General features: G+C 48.9%; 1 protein-coding gene across 3 annotated transcripts in view; it reads left to right on the top strand.

The window, feature by feature from the left end:
- The window catches only part of LOC119971383 (sodium/hydrogen exchanger 5-like), a 416,159-nt gene that overhangs the window by 220,914 nt on the left and 176,435 nt on the right, over positions 1 to 18,810 (top strand). For all 3 annotated transcript variants that reach the window (XM_038806843.1, XM_038806842.1, XM_038806844.1), the window contains exons 4-5: positions 16,843 to 16,921; positions 17,651 to 17,828. In XM_038806843.1, the coding sequence (XP_038662771.1) occupies positions 16,843 to 16,921; positions 17,651 to 17,828 (257 nt within the window). The remainder of the gene's footprint in view (positions 1 to 16,842; positions 16,922 to 17,650; positions 17,829 to 18,810) is intronic.

Here is an 18,810-nt window from a genome sequence, read left to right as displayed (position 1 = left end):
ACTTGTGGTCGGATTTGCCAAAGTGTGGTCGGGGAATGGAGAGATAGGCTCCTTTGAATCTCGTGTAGCAGTGGTCCAGGGTGTTTGCACCTCTGGTGGGGCAGGGGATATGTGATGGAGTGTGGGTATGACCTTCCTTAGGTTGGCCTGGTTGAAGTCTCCAGCCACGATTTATCCTTGGCTAATTCCTCCGGAGAGTTAGGCACGCCCATGTGGTGGTTGGTTGGCCGGTCTTTGTTTTGTCGTAATATGGTGGATCCCCCCCCAAGGTGGCCTTTTACCCTATTGGAGGGCGGTGTTGTTGATCTGATGATCTGTTTTGTCCTTGGTTCTGGGCTGGGAAGTGGGGTTATACGAGTTCAACTTTTTGCTCTTGTTCTTGCCTTCTTTTTACTTTCTCTGTGGGAGAACCATGGATTGTTAACATGGGTCTGGTTGTATCAGGTGCTGTCCTTGAATTTGTCTTTTAAAAGCCGGTCGCGGCCATTAAGCACTCCTTCCCACGATCGGGATCGGCGTGACTGACGGCCCTGTGAGCCTCCCAACACCCACCCGTGGGCCGCGACCCTGAGTTTGAAAATAACTGGTCTAAATTGTTGCCTGTATCCTGTTCTGGTGCAGGCAGATCACTTATTTGTGGGGGAAACCTATTGGGGATTTTGTCCCCGATTCATCAGGTCATGTTATTCCTAACACTGTAGTGACCATCATTCTGGGCTGTACCTATTGAAGGTTGACACCTGTAGCTGTCTGTTCGCTTTGGCTTGTTTTGTGCAAATTTGTGCAGACAATTGAAAAAACTCCAGTAAACAGAAGTTAAAAAAAATAGCGCAGGCTAAATTGACTGAATCAGTTTCAGCCACAGAGCTGGAGCGGTAATGGAAGTTTGGTGAAGATGCTCCAGTATAAATTGATCTATTCAGGGTAGCAGAAGCTGACTGATTGCGGAGGTCAGGGTTAGATCTTGCAAGTCTGTAAATGGTGGCAGAATGCATTCTTTTTCATCATTATGAACCTGATTTTTCAGCCAAATGAGCTTCCAGCATCAGATATTTTATTATAAAGATAAAGGGAGAGAATGTCTGCTCTTGGGGTGGGGGAGGAAGAAAAACTTAGAGGGGGCAGCATTAAAATGTATCTGGAATAAACAGGAGCTAAACTCTGCTATATGAACTGGCAGTGGAAGTTGCTCAGACGAGCTGCCGGAAGCAGGAAAGTTCTAATCTTTGGCACAAATGTGCTCACAATATAATCTTTTGCTCATCTCGAGAAATCTGAAGCTTCCACTCAAACAGTTGGAGTTTACGTGGAACAACAAAGACATTTGGGTGCACAGCTCAAAAGCTGGGGGACAGGTACAAAAATCAATCACAAAGACTAGTGGCAATGTTTGCTTTTATCGCAAAAGGGATGGAATTCAAAAGTCACGAATGAATGCTCCAGTTGTGCTGCACATCGATCACAGGTGTTTGATCCTTGCAGCTATTAGTAGTGTCAGTCCTGGTTTGAGTGCAGCAGTAAAATGCCATTTTTGAGCTGGATATGAAATCGCTGATTCATGTCACCGAGACATCAGATATACTTTAAAGTAAGCGGATGATGGGGATACTTCAAAGCTCTGCTTAACTGGAGACCAGCATACAGCCTGTGCTTACTGCAGGCCATATTGACAGGCAAAATAGCAAAGTAAACATGCGCTGAGCAGCCAATCATTGTAGAGGATTGGGGAACAGTACAAGATACAATTTTAAAATTTCTCTTATTCACTGTTCTGCAGTTTTCCCGTATGCCAGGCATTTCCTGAGCATGACTTGGGCTAATTTTCATACATTCAGTCGTGTCTTCCAAAAAAAAACTCATCTTCAAATTAGTGGAGAAAAAATGTATCAAATAAAGTTTAGAACCTTGTACAGATCTCCTTTGGAGGGGATTTTATTCTGATTCTCCATTTACAAGAATAGTACGTCAGCTCAATAGTTGGCAAAGCAGAATTTATTGTCCACCCCTAGTGTCTCTGAACAGGTGGTAATGGGTTTTCTCCTTGTGGGATCGACTGGGCAATTTTCCACATTGGGCAGGTTGATACAAGTTTTAAAGCTGCAATAGAATAACTTATCTAGGGTAAGCATTGTGCACGTCCTCCTCTTCTCCCACCCCCTTTCCTTTTGCTATTTTCCAAGGTTCCACGCTACTTCCTGCTTGGCCTTGGAGCCAGACTTTGGGCGCGATTTTACAGCCGCGTTGCGCTTGAGTGAGAGCGCAATAAGGCTGTTAGATTGTGGGGAGGCCAAAATCGCGAACCGCGCCGATTGGTTTGCGGTTTAACCAGCCCTCTCGGTGGCGAAATGAGGATCCCGCCATTTAAAGCCAATCTCCATACAATTAAAGGCAACCACCACCTATCTAACAGACTCTCGTCATCTAACCACATCCCAGCAAGTGGTAACACGGGCACCGATTAGTACACCTTTTTTAAAAACGTGAAGCTGATGGTATGACTGTTCTGGGGATCCGATGAGGTAACCATCTTGGCTCCCGGACGATGAGGGAATTATTGCCTGGCAGCCCAATCAGACCGCGATGCCTGGACACTGTGCCAGAACACTACGCCAGAAGCAACACCAGGGACGCAGCGGCCAACATCTGAACACCCAGGATCTGGGCCCCAGCACCGGCGACATTTCCACGACCAGAGGGTGGGTGTGTGTAGCGGAGAGGAGACCAGCGCCTAGTCCAGATAATGTTACATGCTGGAGTCTGGAGTACACGGTCTGTGGTCCGGGCGTATTGGATGGCAGGGGATGTGGGGAGGGGGGGAGAGCAATGGGGGAATGGAAGGTGCCGGGGTAGAAGACACCACTGATTGTCAGTCTCTCACCCTCTCTAATTCCTTACAGATGATATCTTGGAGGCTGTTCTCGCGGTGCTGCTGGTCGGCTCAAGGTGGCGGCCCAGGTGCAGGAACACACCCCACACCCTGAGGACCCGGCTGGCCGCCCATGAGGCCAGGGAGAGACAAAGAGGGGGAAACCGGTGGTGACCCAAAGTGTACAGGCGTCACTGGTCTTTCAAACAGATGACAGACAGCATGTGCTGCAGGAAGCTCCTCAACAAGGGGATGGTGTGACATCTGTAGGACATGGCATCACATGGAGGAGGATCTTTTGTTGCCTTACTGTAGTGTGTTTGGTAGCACAACTGTATGTAACATGCATTACTCAATCCAATTGCAGCAGTGACTTTCTGAACCTTGATGAAGAAGGCTTGAATTCATCCAGAGGTATTGAAAGGTTTATTGAGTAACAGAATTTAACAACTGCATGAGTTCTTACTTTAAGATCAATACCAGTAGAAAGGTTACGTTTATATACAGTAGCTATGTCTGACCACACGAGTCACCCTGAGCTAGATCTATGCTCCTGCTCTTGTCACAGTCTAATCACCAGGAGAAGCAGAGAGCCGCTTGCGTCTGTTTTTATACCCACCAGTGCTGCCCACTAGTGATCTTTCAATTTTCCATTAACCCCTTATGTACATACCCATGTCATTACAACCCCCCTTTTTTCTTTTTTTTAAACATAGTTTCAGTGTTGTTACTAGAATGGAACAAACATAGTTGGTATCGCGTAATAATGCATTACAGAAATCAATGATTGCATCAGTCCAATGTTCACAGGTTCAGACAGTTGGGTGTGTGTCTGATTCGAGTTGATCTCCTAAACGGGCATGGAGACACTGAGGTTTTAATGTCTGTCTGTTCACCGGCTGATGGTGTCAAGTGTTGCGAGTGAGTGAGTCCTGTAGATTTAACGTCAGAAAGACAGGTTCAGGAAGTGGAACCTTTAGCAGGTCTCATTGATTGCGTCTGAACAGCACACCTTCATTGGACTTTACAGTGTATGATCGTGGCGCTGCTTGTCGTAGCACTGTTGCCGCATTGGACAATCCTCCACCTGGGTGTCGCAGTCGAACCATGTCATCGACCGCTAATGGTTGCAGCAATTTTGCATGCCGGTCATAGTGCTGCTTTTGTTTGCGACGTTGGTGTTGTGTCTTGTCAACCATTTGTGAGTGATCCGGATTGCTGAAGTGTAACGCTGGCAGCGTTGTTCTCACATCTCGATTGAAAAGCATTTGAGCTGGTGATAGCCCTGAGCTCAACGGTGATGCTCTGTATGATAATAGAGCCAAGTGCATGTCGGAATTCAAGTCAGTAGCCTTGTTCATGAGTTGGTTGATAATGTGTACACCTTTCTCTACTTTGCCATTGGATTGGGGAAAGTGTGGACTCGATGTCATGTGTTTAAAGATGTATTTCTTGGAGAATTCCGTCCACTCCCACCTTGCAAAGCAAGGACCATTATCGGACATGACTGTTTTTGGAATACCATGCCTCGAGAATGTTTCCTTGCAGGCTTTGATAACTGACGCGACGTGAGATCCGGGGGTTTCATTACTTCCGGAAAGTTGGAGTAATAGTCAATGATAACAACATAGTTTCGACCCATGTAGTGAAACAAGTTGGGGGCAGCAGGGTAGCATGGTGGTTAGCATAAATGCTTCACAGCTCCAGGGTCCCAGGTTCGATTCCCGGCTGGGTCACTGTCTGTGTGGAGTCTGCACGTCCTCCCCCTGTGTGCGTGGGTTTCCTCCGGGTGCTCCGGTTTCCTCCCACAGTCCAAAGATGTGCGGGTTAGGTGGATTGGCCATGCTAAATTGCCCGTAGTGTCCTAATAAATGTAAGGTTAAGGGGGGGGTTGTTGGGTTACGGGTATAGGGTGGATATGTGGGTTTGAGGAGGGTGATCATGGCTCGGCACAACATTGAGGGCCGAAGGGCCTGTTCTGTGCTGTACTGTTCTATGTTCTATGTTCTAAGTCTATGCCAACTTTGTTCCACGGTGACGTAGCCATCTCATGCTGCTGGAGTGGCTCCTTGCATTGTGCCAGGTGATGTTTTTGACACGTGTCACATGTGAGTATCATGTTTGTAATGTCCGCATTTATCCCAGGCCAGTATATGGATTGCCTTGCTCTTTTGCATTTTTTAACTCCGAGATGTCCCTCGTGAATCCTGCGGAGCATGTCTGACCTGAGCGTTAGTGGAATGACAATTCTGTCATTTCTTAATATTAATCCGTCCACTATTAACAGTTCAGTTTTGATGTTTTGGGCCAGCCATGCTGAAGGTTGTGCATGACCTGGAGCACGGTTACATCTTCTCGTGTCGCCAGGCGAATTTGCTGCAGCTTCTCGTCAGATGCCGGGAGAGTCTCTCTGCACAACTGTGCTTGAGCTTCCACATCATCAATGGATGCAGGAGCTGAGCTGTCAGTGACAATAGCTCGGGACAGTGTGTCAGCTATGTTGAGGTTCTTCTCAGGAGTGTAGACCAGTGGGAAGTCATACCTCCTCAGCTTCATCATCATGTGTTGTAGGCGCAGCATCATATCATTGAGATTTTTTTCAATTATGTTGACCAGCGGTCTATGATCAGTCTCAACTAGGAACGTGGGAAGGCTGTACACATCGTGGTGAAATGTTGTTATACCTGTGATCAGCCCCTGGCACTCCTTCTCTATCTGTGCATACCTGCACTCTGTGGCGGTCATCGAGCTGCATCTGCCTGAAGTATTGGGAAGCATCAAGTTTGATGATGATGTGAGTGTTTGCCATTTCGCATGTTATCGCCTCTCACTTGGGGATGGGGTAATGTTCCCTGCGAATATTTTTGTTCAGATCTTTGGGATCTAAACAGATTCTGAGGTCACCTGATGGCTTCTTGACACACACCAGTGAGCTGAACCAGTCAGTCGGCTGTGTGACCTTTGATATTATGCCTTGAGATTGTAGGCGTAGGAGCTCTGATTTTAACCTGTCCCGCAAGGGAGCTGGTGCCCTCCTAGGTGGATGAATGACAGGTTTTGCATCTTCCTTGAGCAGGATTTTGTGTTTGTATGGTAACGTACCCATGCCACGAAAGACGTCAGGATACTCGTTGAGCAGCAGCTGGATGTCATTGTCTAGTCGTGATGAGTCATTCGTGTGCATGATTATTCTCTGGACCAGCCGCAAGTCCTTGCAGGCTTGAGCACCTAACAGCAATGTCTTTTTGTCGTCCACGATCTTGAAGCGTAGTCCTTTCGTGACCCTCTTATTGACTACTTGTAGGTGGTATGATCCTCTTGAGGTGATCTGGCTGCCATTGTAGTCTTTTAACTTACATGCAGCAGGTATCATCTCTTATGTCCCTGGGATGGATGCGAGATCTTTGCTTGTCAACAAGTTTGCGAACGCCCCCGTGTCAAGCTTGAACGTAATTGGGAAGTTGTTCACTTATACCGTGGCACTCCATTCACTTTTGGAGTCAATGGCATTAACATATTGATGATTCGTGGTCGGCGCTTGAAGTTCCTCTGCCGAATCTACTATTCCGATGAAGTGTGCGTTCTCCCAGGAGTGGAAATCTTCGTGGTCGGAAACATTTTCTTCAGGTGTTTGGTTTTTTTCATTGTATCCACTGTGCGAACCTTGAAGTTTCCATGTTTGTCACAGATCTCAGATAAATAGCACAAGGCTGTAACTATGTGATATTTTGCTTTTGGCTTACACTGGGAGGTGAAATGATTCAGTTTGGAGCACTTTAAACATCTTTTCCCTTGTGCAGGACATTTCCCTTTTAAGTGGGCGTTGCCACAGCGGTAGCATGTCATGATGTTTGTGACGCCATGCGTAGGAAGCGATTGCGCACGCGCAAATTGCTCCTCTGGCTGAGTTCGGTATTTTAGGAATTCGGGTTCGGAATGCGCCGCTTCTTGCGCATGCGCAGAAACGGATCTCGCCGGGTCGCGTCTCTTTTGACTGTGCGCGTACATATTTGAATTGGAGCTGGCGGCCGGAACAAGATACCTGTGAGGAGAGGACACCATTTTAACTTCTTCCACCTCGTGGAGGAATTTCTCCCCGTTTTCTTTCTGAAGAAATTCAAGGTACTGCTGTTTCTTTTGTTCTTGCGCTGTGCACTTTGCTGTGGTGGTTTTTAGAGTTAGATCATTTTGTTGCATTAGTGATTCCCTTAAGTTTTCATCAGAGAGTCCATAGGTTAATTGATCTCTGATGATGGAATCTGTTACGTCAGCATAGTTACAGCCTTGTGCTATTAATCTGAGATCTGTAACAAAATTAGAGATTGTCTCGCCGTTTTTTTGGAACCTGTTGCGTAGGTTAAATCTTTCCAGGATTTCATTAAACTGTTTTACAGTGTTCTTCAAATTTTGCGAGTATGACTTGAAATTTAGTTTTGTCTTCATTTTCAACGTAAGTGAAAGAGTTATAAATGTCTATAACTTGCTGGCCTGCCCTTCCTCGTAGCAACGGAATCTTTCTCTCGTCGGAGGCTGTGTCTAAGTCAGTAGCTGCCATGTATATTTGGAACTGTTGTTTAAACATTGTCCAGTTACTATTTAAGTCACTGATAGTTTTCAGCTGATGTGGAGCTTGTACGTGTTCCGTCGCGTCGGTTGGTTGTCTAGGATCCAAATGCTGCGAAGTCTTCCACAGTCGAGCAGTCGGTACTTTAATTTCTGTACTTTTTCTTTCTTTTCTCTAACCTAATCTAGCTAGTATTATTCGTTTAAAGCCAGCCTGATACCATCTTTTGTTACCTTACTGTAGTGTGTTTGGTAACACTACTGAATGTAACATGCGTTACTCAGTCCAGTTGCTGCAGAGGCTTTCTGCACATTGATGAAAAGGCTCAAAGTCGTCCAGAGGTATTGAAAGGTTTATTGAGTGACAGAATTTAACAACTGCATGAGTTCTTACTTTAAAATCAATACCAGTTGAAAGGTTACAACATTTATATACAGTAGCTATGTCTGACCACACTAGTCACCCTGAGCTAGATCAATGTTCCTGCTCTCGTCACAGTCTAATCACCAAGAGGGGCAGAGAGCCGCTTGCATCTGCTTTTATACCCGCCAGTGCTGCCCCCTAGTGATCTTTCAATTTCCCATTAACCCCTATGTACGTACCCATGTAAAGATCACTACAGAGGAGGATACCCACTCCCGGTGGTCAGAACTTTGCCATATCAGGATCCTGATTTTACATATCTGTCAATAAGGAGATCAGGGGTTATGGGGAGAAGGCAGGAGAATGGGGATGAGAAAAATATCAGCCATGATTGAATGGCGGAGAAGACTCGATGGGCCGAGGGGCCTAATTCTGCTCCTATGATTTATGGTCTTAGGGTCTTATTCCAGGGCTTGAGCGGGGATTTGTGTGGCATCTCACAAGACGCAGCCCACAAGTGCATCTGTGACATCACGGATGCCCTGTTTTCCCGGGTAGCAAACTTTATAAACTTTGACATGGACCAGGCCCAACAAGAAGCCAGGCAGCAGGATTCTCTGCCATCAACAGGATTCCCCAGATCCAGGGGGGAAAAGATGGCTCACCAGGCTGTCACAGAGTACCCTAAATCAACAGGAAGGGGTCCCACTTCCTGATCATCCAGCTCGTGTGTGACCACCACATGAAGATAATACACGGGTGTGCATACTTCCCAGGGAGTGTGCACGATAGCTACATCCTTGGGCAGTCGGACATCCCCGGCTTCTTCGAGGACCACTCCAGGATGGCCGTTTGGCTCTTGGGGAATAATGGAGCTAATGGAGGCTGATGTGGATATTCGATGTGGAGACCTGATACAATGAGGCCATACGGCCAGCCGGGCTGTCATTGAGCGGTGCATCGGGATCCTCAAAATGTTGTTCCAATTTTGACCGTTCTGGTGGTGCACTGCAGTACAGCCCCCAGAGGGCCGCCCGCTTCATGGTGGTCTGCTGCGCCCTCCACAACCTGGCACAGCGACAGGGTGATATGCTGGAGGGAGAGGAACATGCAGCCACATCTAAGGAGGAGAACAACGAGACTCCGGACTAGAAGGGGCTGCAATACGAGCTCCGGGAGGGCCTGCAGCTGGAGGATGGAGGACAGGCGGGGGCAGTGAGGGTCCGGCAAGCCCAGAGGGCCCTAGAGACCTTCATTCTCAGCCGCTTCACGTTGGACATGGCTTTGTCCTTCATCTCACCTCCTTCTCCCCCCCTTCCGCCTTTCCCCCGCTCATCACCCCCTCTCTCACCACCCTACCGGGGTCTGTGTCATATCAACCCAGGGTGACGGGACTGTGTTGTGTCTGTCAACGGGTCACTGCTGATGGGAGAGGGGGGGGGGGGGGGTGGGGGGGTGATGATAACCCACACTGAAGGCTGAGCGCTGTTGCTCCTCAATCAATGCCATAGTCTGACTCCTGTATGCTGAGTGCGTGCTCACACCCATCGCCTGCTGCCTGGGGGTAATAGCCAGGACCACTCTGCCCTGGGGGCTGGGGCAGGAGATTAAAGGTCTGTTCGTATTGCGGAGGAAAGTGCTCGAGGCGTCATATTCCTCGGTGCAATGTTTTGTAATGCTGTACATGTGTCTCCCCAACTGCCCCTAGCCCCAGATGGTGCTGCCCGCTTCCCCTACCCCTACCCCTCACCCCACCACTTCCCCCCCCTTCCCAGCCTTCCCCCCCCCCCCCCCCCCCCCCCCCCCCCCCCGCCCCAGTGACTCTCAGTGATCATTGACCTGCTTAGCCTTCTGTGCTCTACCACTGCGTCTAGGTGTGTCCCCAGGATGCTCATCAGAGGTGGAGGCAGCTTGCTGCTGAACCGTCCCATAGCCTTTGTTGCCCCTAATGGGAATCCTCTGGGGGCCCTGTGGCATATGCCTCGCCATGTTCCAGGGCTGCCTCTGAGATGCACCGTTATCAGGGGGAGAGGATCTTGGGGAGCTGATGACCGCTGTTGCCACTCTGTAGGGTGGCTCCGGATTGGCACTCTGTGCCTTCCCCCGGTCAGGTCCCTTTGAGCGCTTGGGTCACCTCGGGAAGGAGGGACAGCTGGATTGAGCCCTGGCTGCCCCTGTGCCATCTGGCTCTGACAACACTGGCAGCTCCCCAGTGTCTGCAGCATGATATCACTGCCCTCGGCGATGCTCCTCATTGACTGGGATGTGCTCTGGAACGCTTCGGCATTGCCCACCTGCGACTGGGACATGCTGTCGAGCCGCACAGCCAATGCCGTTACTGACTGAGCCACGCTTTGGACACCTCGACTCATGCTACTGACATCGTGCACCAGGCTCTCCACTGTGGTTGTCACCCTAATAATGTTGGCCTCGTTGCCACGCATTGCCGACGCTACCTTCTGCGACCGTAGCTTCTGGGACTCCTCCAATCGGCTATGGACTTGCTGGAGTGTCGCTGACATCCCCCTCTGAATATCATGGCTGCACCCTATCAACTGCATCAACTCCAGGTAAACCTGGTCCAGGGGTGCAGCATCTGACTAGGACCCAGCTGGGTCTTGCGATCCAGCAGACCTCCAACTGCTGTCGCGACTGGGCGTTCATGCCTCCACCTGATGTGCTTCAGCAATTTTGTGGTGCTCGTCAGAATGTGCCCGAAAAGCCTGACCAATACTGTCGCCCACTGAGATGTGCGTCTCTTCGCTGGTGACAGGTCATCTGGCTGGTGGCCAGTGGATCCTCACCTCTGCGCCATATGGCAACCTCTATCTCGGTGACTAATCTGCCCTCGGTCAGCCCTGCGACCTCCAGGGCTGTTCCTTGTAGGGGGTGAGGACTCTGATGTCTGCACCCCGCCACCCGTCAGGGCCCTTTCCCAACTGTTGTGGGCCAACCTCTTCTGTGGGAACACCGTGAACTGCACGCTTCATTCCTCGTGGAGGGAGGGGGAATGGGGTGGTTGGGGAGGTTGAGCAGGGTATGGGTGGGGTGGGGAGGGGCAGGAGTAGGCGACACTGCTGAACATGGATAGGCTGGGGCACAATATGGTGCCGGGCGGGGATTGTGCCAGGTGCATGGTGAGGGAAGGGGTGCCAATGCACCCATGCGGCCCGGTGGAGGTTGTTGATTTTGTTGTGGTACTAGGTGCCGGTTTTCCCGGTGATGTTCCCCAAGCTGGCGGCTGCTGCCACCTCTTCCCAGGCGACACTGGCCGCCCTGTGACTGACACTCCGAGTCCCTTGGGGGAACCCAACTGTATTCAAATGTGTCAAAAAATCTGGCCAGGTTGGTATCCCCGAATTGTGGGGCTGGTCTCAGTGGCATGGCTGTGATCTGTGTTGGGTTTGTTCTGCGGGATTGGTTTAATTGCTGCTTTGTTGGTGAGGAGCTGACAGGCGCAGTGCTGGAGAATCAGCCTTCATTTGCGGCGTGACGCCTGTGTGGCCTCGTTAAGTGGATCAATTAATGTTTGTTGCTGGTGAAGGCCTCGCGGGTCGAGCGCTGGAAAGCCCGCGGCAGTTCTCGTTCCCGACCACGCTTACAAAGTTTTCCATTAAATCGTGCCCTTTGTTACCACTTCCCGGCCATCAAGTGTGAATGGGCTAGTTTTATGAACACATCTATAGCTCCTTGAATCAAGATGAACAGGTAACAGTGAAAAAGGCATCCCATTCTGATCCCTATCAGAGCGGAAGCCTGATGAAAATCCTTACATATTATGGTCATTTCTTGCCTCCAGACCTTCTGTACTAAGAGCTTCTACATGCTATTGTAAGACACGCTCCAGGACTGCTTTCATAAATCCCTCTATTGGCCAAAAATGCAGTAAACAAAATAACTTTGAAAATTCCCAGGAGGGGTTCCTGTTATTAAATACTTATTGAGGGTGTTTTACAATTTCTCTGATACAGGACTTTAATTTTAAGCAAGCTTTTGGTCAATAAATTGCTTTATTCTGGAGCTCTCGGCATTCCACAATCCCATGTCAGCTCTGCTGCTCTGACACGACTCTTGTGTAGTCAGCTGCAACCTGAAGCATTCATTAAGCTGGTTGTTGTTAAGAGCCGTGTTTTATTTTGAGGTTATTCAAGAGCTATGGCTGAAGGACCAGTTGTGCTAACACAGGTGTCACAAGGTTTGGGATTGGAATTTAACATTTGTGAAATGCGATCATCGCTAGGTAATCAGGGCGTTTGAGTGTTATAGAGTTTCAAACGGAGTAATATCCTGCAAGGTTGATGTCAGTAAAATCAGGATAGTCTCTGTGTGACCTGGTACATCAGGTTCCGAACTCAGAGCACAGCACTGCCCATAATTCAGCACTGAATTGTTCCTCTCACTTTCAAGAATTTGTAAATACCATACTGTTTCAGCATGAGGGGCTTTTCTAACTTTGAGGTTTAAAAGATAGTCCCCCCCCCCCGTCCCCCCTCCACCCCATGGCAGAGGAGGCTCACCATTGGCCACTGGCGGGATCTTCCGGTCCCACCAAGGTCCAAGGCATTCCCGTCATTCCTCACTGATGGGAAAAACTTTAAAGGGTGGGTTCCACAGCGTAACACTGACGCCCGTAACTTAGGTTTTTAAAGATGCTTTTGAAAGATAAATGTAGACTTCCAGTGGTGACCATGGAGTAAGTGGTCGCACATTTGGCTCCCACTCGAGGTGGATTTTTTTTGGTCCTTCCCCACCAAATTGTGTGGTGTTTGATGGCAAAGCGTGCATGAGTGTTGATGCACTATCAATTACCACAAAGACGAGAGTAGTGGAATAATCAAAGCTTTATTGAGCAAAGATGTTGTGCCTCCTGTAGCTGGAACCAGAATGGCTGCAGCACCGGCGAGCACACACATTTGTACGCCGCTTACTGGGTGGAGCCACCAGGCAGGGATTTTCCCATGTACCTCTAGTATATGTGTCTTACCATAATACATATAATACAGCTAGTGGTGACTATCACAAGTGTCCAGGGAATGCAATACTCTTCTGGTTGGACTGGTGTATGGCTCATCGGACAAGCAGCGCCATGAGGAAAAGACAGCAACTGGAGGAAGAAAGGTTTTGTGGTGTGACACAGGAGAAGATGGTGGAGAGTAAGGAGGCAGTGCTGACCACCCTGTGGTTGATGGAGCAGCTGGTGGAATTCTTTAATGGCAAAATTTCAGCAGCAGAGGAAGGATTTCATAGAATTTCATAGAATTTACAGTGCAGAAGGAGGCCATTAGGCCCATCGAGTCTGCACCGGCTCTTGGAAAGACCACACTACCCAAGCCCACACCTCCACCCTATCCCCATAACCCAGTAACCCCACCCAACACCAAGGGCAATTTTGGACACTAAGGGCAATTTAGCATGGCCAATCCACCTAACCTGCACATCTTTGGACTGGTGGGAGGAAACCGGAGCACCCGGAGGAAACCCACGCACACACGGGGAAGATGTGCAGACTCCGCACAGACAGTGACCCAAACCGGGAATCGAACCTGGGACCCTGGAGCTGTAAAGCAATTGTGCTAACCACAATGCTACCGTGCCACCCAAGGCCTCACCAAAAGCAGGAATTTTATTTTGACTCGCTGGAGAATGCGATAAACGTCATGAAAGACCATGGTCTGGGAGAATTGTGAGGACAGTGAACTTTGGAGAGGAGTTCGGCGTAAATTCCGGGTCACATTGGGTGGGTGGATTGGGGCAGGTTACGACGGCGGAATAGTGATGGTGAGTGTGCCTTCTATTTTTCTTTGTTTGCCGGTGGTTGGGAGGTTTGCAGGGAAGGGGTGGACCGTTGCATCCATGGTATAATAGTGAGCACTCTGGACTTTGAATTCAGCCATCCGAGTTTGAATCCTTGGAACCTTTCATCTATGGGCGGCATGGTAGCACAGTGGTTAGCACTGCTCCCTCACAGCACCAGATTCCCGGCTTGGGTCACTGTCTGTGAGGAGTCGGCATGTTCTCCCCGTGTCTGCGTGGGTTTCCTCTGGGTGCTCCGGTTTCCTCCCACAAATCCGAAAGACGTGCCATTAGGTGAATGGGACATTCTGAATTCCCCCTCTGTGTACCCGAACAGGCGCCACAGTGTGCCGACTCGGGGATTTTCACTGTACCTTCATTGCAGTGTTAATGTAAGCCTACTTGTGACACTGATAAAGATGATTACGATTATTATTATTATGGGGGGATGAAGGGTAGTCAGGGCCCCGGCAGGGGCCACCATGCTAGCTGGGTGGGCTAGTTAACGGGAGTGAAGTGGGGGGTTGATGTGGCGCAGTTGGGAAGAGAGAGATGGTGGCAGACTTCTTGGGGCGGGCCTTGAAGAGGGGTTGGCGTGGGCCGGGGGGAGCTGGCTAAAAAGGGATATGGCTGATCGGTAGGTGATGGGGGGAGGGGAGCCCCCTGACCAGGCTCGTTACTTGGAATCTGCGAGGGATGAATGGGCCTGTTAAGCAGTTGAGTGTTTTTGCGCACTTGAGTTTGAAAGCGGAAGTTGTGTTTTTGCAGGATACGCCCTGAATTTGGGAGATCAGATGAGACTGTGGAAGGGATGGGTGGGACAGATGTTCCACTCAGGGTTGGACATGAAGATGAGGGGGGTGGCGGTACTGGTTAATAAGAAAGTGGCATTTGAGGTCGGTAGCACTGTTGGCTGATCCGGGGGGTGGGTAGTTGACGGTCAGTGGGAAGCTGGAGGGGATGTCGATAGTCCTGGTGACTGTTTATGCCCCAAATTGGGATAATATGGACTTCATGAGGTGGGTGTGAGGGAAGATCTTGGACCTGGACATGCACTGGCTGATAACGTGGGGTGATTTTAACACGGTTCTGGATCCAAGGGTGGACCGGCCGAGTCCTAAGGCGTCGAAGGTGTCTGCAGTTGCTAGGCAGCTGAAGGGAATTCATGGATCGTACGGATGGGGGTGGAGTACTCATGGAGGTTTGGGGGGCCGAGGGCGAAAGAGGTTTCATACCACTCCCATGTGCACCGGGTCTACTTCCGGATCTATTTTTTGTGATGGATAAGGTGCTGTTGGCAGGGGTGTCTGGCTTGGAGTATTCAGCGATTGTGGTTTCTGACCACGCGCCGCACTAGGTAGATTTGCGAGTGACACCAGGGGAGGCCTAACGGCTACAGCAGAGGTTGGATGTGGGGTTTTTGGCAGAGCGAAGGCATGTACGGGAGAGTGAGGTCTGCCAATCGAGCTTATACGGAGCAAAACGATGCAGGGGAGGTCACGGCTTCCTCGCTGTGGTAGGCACTAAAGGCGGAAGTTGGGGGAATTTATTTCAATCCGGACACACAGAGAAAGGGTAGAACGGGAGGAGAGAGCAAGCCTGGTAGATGAAATTTTGAGGGTGGATAGGATATACTTGGTGGCACCAGAGGAGGAGTTGATAAAGGGTCCATGGAGAAGGCAGTGGGCAATTACAGAGGGAAGGGGCAGTGTACGAGTAAAGGTAAAAGGCGAGTCGGATGCTGGCCCACCAGTTGAGGAAGCAGGCAACAGCAAGGGAGGTTGGTAGGGTGAGGAATGAGTGGGGCACGGTGGTGTTGGACCCAGAGGGGGTAAATGGAGTATTTGAGGCCTTCTACAGAAGGATGTAGGCGTCATACAGCCGCCTGGGGAGGTGGATGAGGTAGTTCCTGGACAGGTTGGTTTAGCACAGGGCTAAATCGCTGGCTTTGTAAGCAGACCAAGGCAGGCCAGCATCACGGTTCAATTCCCGTACCAGCCTCCCCGAACCGGCGCCGGAATGTGGCGACTAGGGTCTTTTCACAGTAACTTCATTTGAAGCCTACTTGTGACAATAAGCGATTTTCATTTCAGTTCTCTAGGGTGGAGGAGGAGAGGGTGCAGGGATTGGTGGCCCCAAGTGGGCTGAGGAAGTTGATGGGCGGCATTGGGGTGATGCAGGCTGAGGAGGTCTTGGAGCAAGAAACGTTCCCAGTGGAGTTTTACAAGACATTCGGTGCAAAGTTGGGCCCCCCGTTGGTGAGGATGTACAATGAAGTGAGCTCCTTCTCCTCATCCCCCCCTCATTGTCGCTGGCACCATTTTGCTGATTTTGAAGAATGGAAAGGACCGCAGCAGGATGGGTCAATGTTGATGCAAAGACGTTCGTGAAGGTGTTCGCGTTGTGGATAGAGGATTGCGTGCCGGGGTTGAGAGGGAAGGACCAGACGGGATTTGTGTAGGGCCGGCAATTGTCGGCGAGTGTGCAAGGCTGCTTAATGTTATTATGACGTTGTCAGAGGGGCAGGAGGTAGAAGTAGTAGTGGCAATGGATGCGGAGAAGGATGCAGTGGGCGTACTTGTTGGAGGTGCTGGGGCGGACATTGCCCGAGCATAGCCCTCTATCCCCGGTGGCTCTACTCACCTGTGCATTTCTCATGGGCTCTGCTTGTGAGGTGCATTCCGTGGGAGACTTGTTGTGATTCCAGTTGGCATGCCCGTATGTTGATGTGAATGGACAATTTAACATGGGAAGACTATCAGGTGTACAGGTCTGGTAATAGCATTTAAATATATTCAAAAGGGGATTCTGGCATTCAACATTGGGATACCCGTTACATGTAGGCCATTGACGGGAGGTGGAGACAATCAATCCCATGGGATTCTTCGCCCTCTCTGCCATTCCCGCCCCTGCCAATAAACAGAGGTAGAAAATCCAGCGTGAGTGAACAAGAACATATTTTCCAGCCTTGATTTCTCTTTCTGCATGGACAGTAAATTCAGCTGTTTTTTAAAATTAGAGAGCAATTTGACATCAGTTTTGCAGAAATCCACAGAAGGTATGTTTCTTTAATTTGTGTGGTGTGAATGAACATTAATGAGGTGATTTTTCCACATCTGGTCAGGAGTCCCATACAGGTGGAAAGCACAGCAAAAGAAATGGTTGAACACGACACTTAATTGTTTCCATTCACGGCAAATATAACAGGAGAACCTGATGGCTTATCAATCTGTTCTTTCTCCTTTTCTTTTCACAGGTGCTCTATAAAGTGTTTAATTCATTTGCTGGAATTGGTTCAGAAAATATACAGGCTTTGGATTACGTCAAGGGTGTAGGTGAGAAAATCCAGTTAATTTTATGCACTGTATGAATGAAATAGTCAGCTATTTCAGAGAGGGACAGATGGCAGGAGATCAAAGGGGGAAATGTTAATGGGCGATTCTTGTATATTTCAAAACAGCCGGTTCTTAGACTTGGGGGCAGGTTGACTATCTGCCACAGGAGGTATCCGATCTGGGATTGAGATCTGTGACAGAATCAATGACTGAGCGAAGGGGCATGCATGCCTTCTGAGAAACAGAGAGAGGACAGCAATTCCTACCACCTGATGAGTGGAATCTAGATGTAATGCTCATTATGCATATTGGCCAGTCACTTTCACCATTCAAAATCTGATGACCAAATACAAAATCCACCTGATACAATAATCATGACTGTTTATAGTGATGACCACTTTCCCAACTATTAAAAGACAATTGCCTGAGTTTCACACATTGTTAGTGTCAGGATGTGACACAATTAACTGAGCATCAAAATAAAATCCTTTTGTGCACGTCACCATGGAGATGTTGGATATCATCCAAGAAAAAGAGACAACCATTGTAGCAGTGTCTATCATTAATCATAGTACACCTGGGAAAAAATGTTTTGCCATGTTAGCATGAAATTAATTACTGCCTAAAAATTATTTAGCTCAGGAAAGAAGCAGTTGAATGTTACTGAAAGTACAAACTAGAAAACTAAAAAGGCAAGACAAGTGTTTCAGTTCCTGTTTGTTTCTCTAGGTTCAATCTTTGTGGTGAGCTTGGGTGGAACTGCTGTAGGAATTGTGTTTGCCTTTGTGCTGGCTCTCATCAGCCGTTTCACCAAGCGGGTTCGCATCATTGAGCCACTCTTCGTCTTCCTGATTGTTTACCTGGCCCATCTCACCGCTGAAATGGTTTCTCTCTCCTCCATCTTGGCGTAAGTCGATCTTGCTTCAATTTCTTCACATTTAATCATGCCAGAATCATGTTGTTCAACACACAGCCCCTGTCAGAGTTTGTGGGAGGCCACCTTATTAACCTTAAGGGTAGGAGGCCTGGAACTCCTCAGCGGGGCGAGGGAAGAGAAAAATAGATGAACTTGTCCTTGGCCCTGCCATAGAAATGGCTGGAGCTAAAAGACAGGATGGAAGTCACTGTTCCTGCCTCATTTACCAATCCCCCAGTTGGAGATCTCTCTCGGTTGCACCTGAACTGGACTGCAGCTCCTGTGATATGCAGTAACAGTTTTTCTCCCATTTTTGAGAATTGTGTTTTAAATGCTTGCCTTCGAAAGACATTCAGGCTTGATGCTGTGGGGATAAAGGGAAGGGAACAAACTCAGAGGAAACTGAGACACAAAGTTGTGGAACAGACACACAACTGAGAGAGGTAAATTAAAGAGTAAGGAAAGAAAAGAGAAGCAAAAGGAGAAGAGTAACAAGAGAACCCTGAGTGGAAAAGGAGGTAAAATAAAAACAAAAAAAGAAGGGAAGGAGAGAGAATAAAACAGCAATTGGGTGGCACTGTGGTTCGCACTGCTGCCTCACAGCGCCAGGGACAGTCTCTTTCATTTCCAACACTTTTCTCAGTTGAATTGTGACTTTGATTCTGAGTTAGAGGGCTATGAGTTCAAGGCCCAAGGCAGAGTGACATCTCAGTACAATTCTGAATGAGTGCTGCACTGTCAGAAGTGCTGTCTGTCACATGAGAACTTAAACTCAGGTCACACCTATCAAAGTGGATGTAAAATGTCCTATTGGGCCAACTTGAAGAGGGACAGAAGAGTTACTCGGTGTTCTTACCACTCTTAATTCCGATTTGGCAATGATGTAATCAAGGGAAGTAGTGCCTATCGTAGCTTAATGGTGCAACTTGTCATCACTAACAATCACTAGTGTAGGTTATAAATAAAAACAGGC

The sequence above is a fragment of the Scyliorhinus canicula genome, chromosome 9, assembly GCF_902713615.1.
Source record: "Scyliorhinus canicula chromosome 9, sScyCan1.1, whole genome shotgun sequence".
In the NCBI taxonomy this organism is placed as follows: domain Eukaryota; kingdom Metazoa; phylum Chordata; class Chondrichthyes; order Carcharhiniformes; family Scyliorhinidae; genus Scyliorhinus; species Scyliorhinus canicula.
This window is presented reverse-complemented; position numbering and strand designations above follow the sequence as displayed.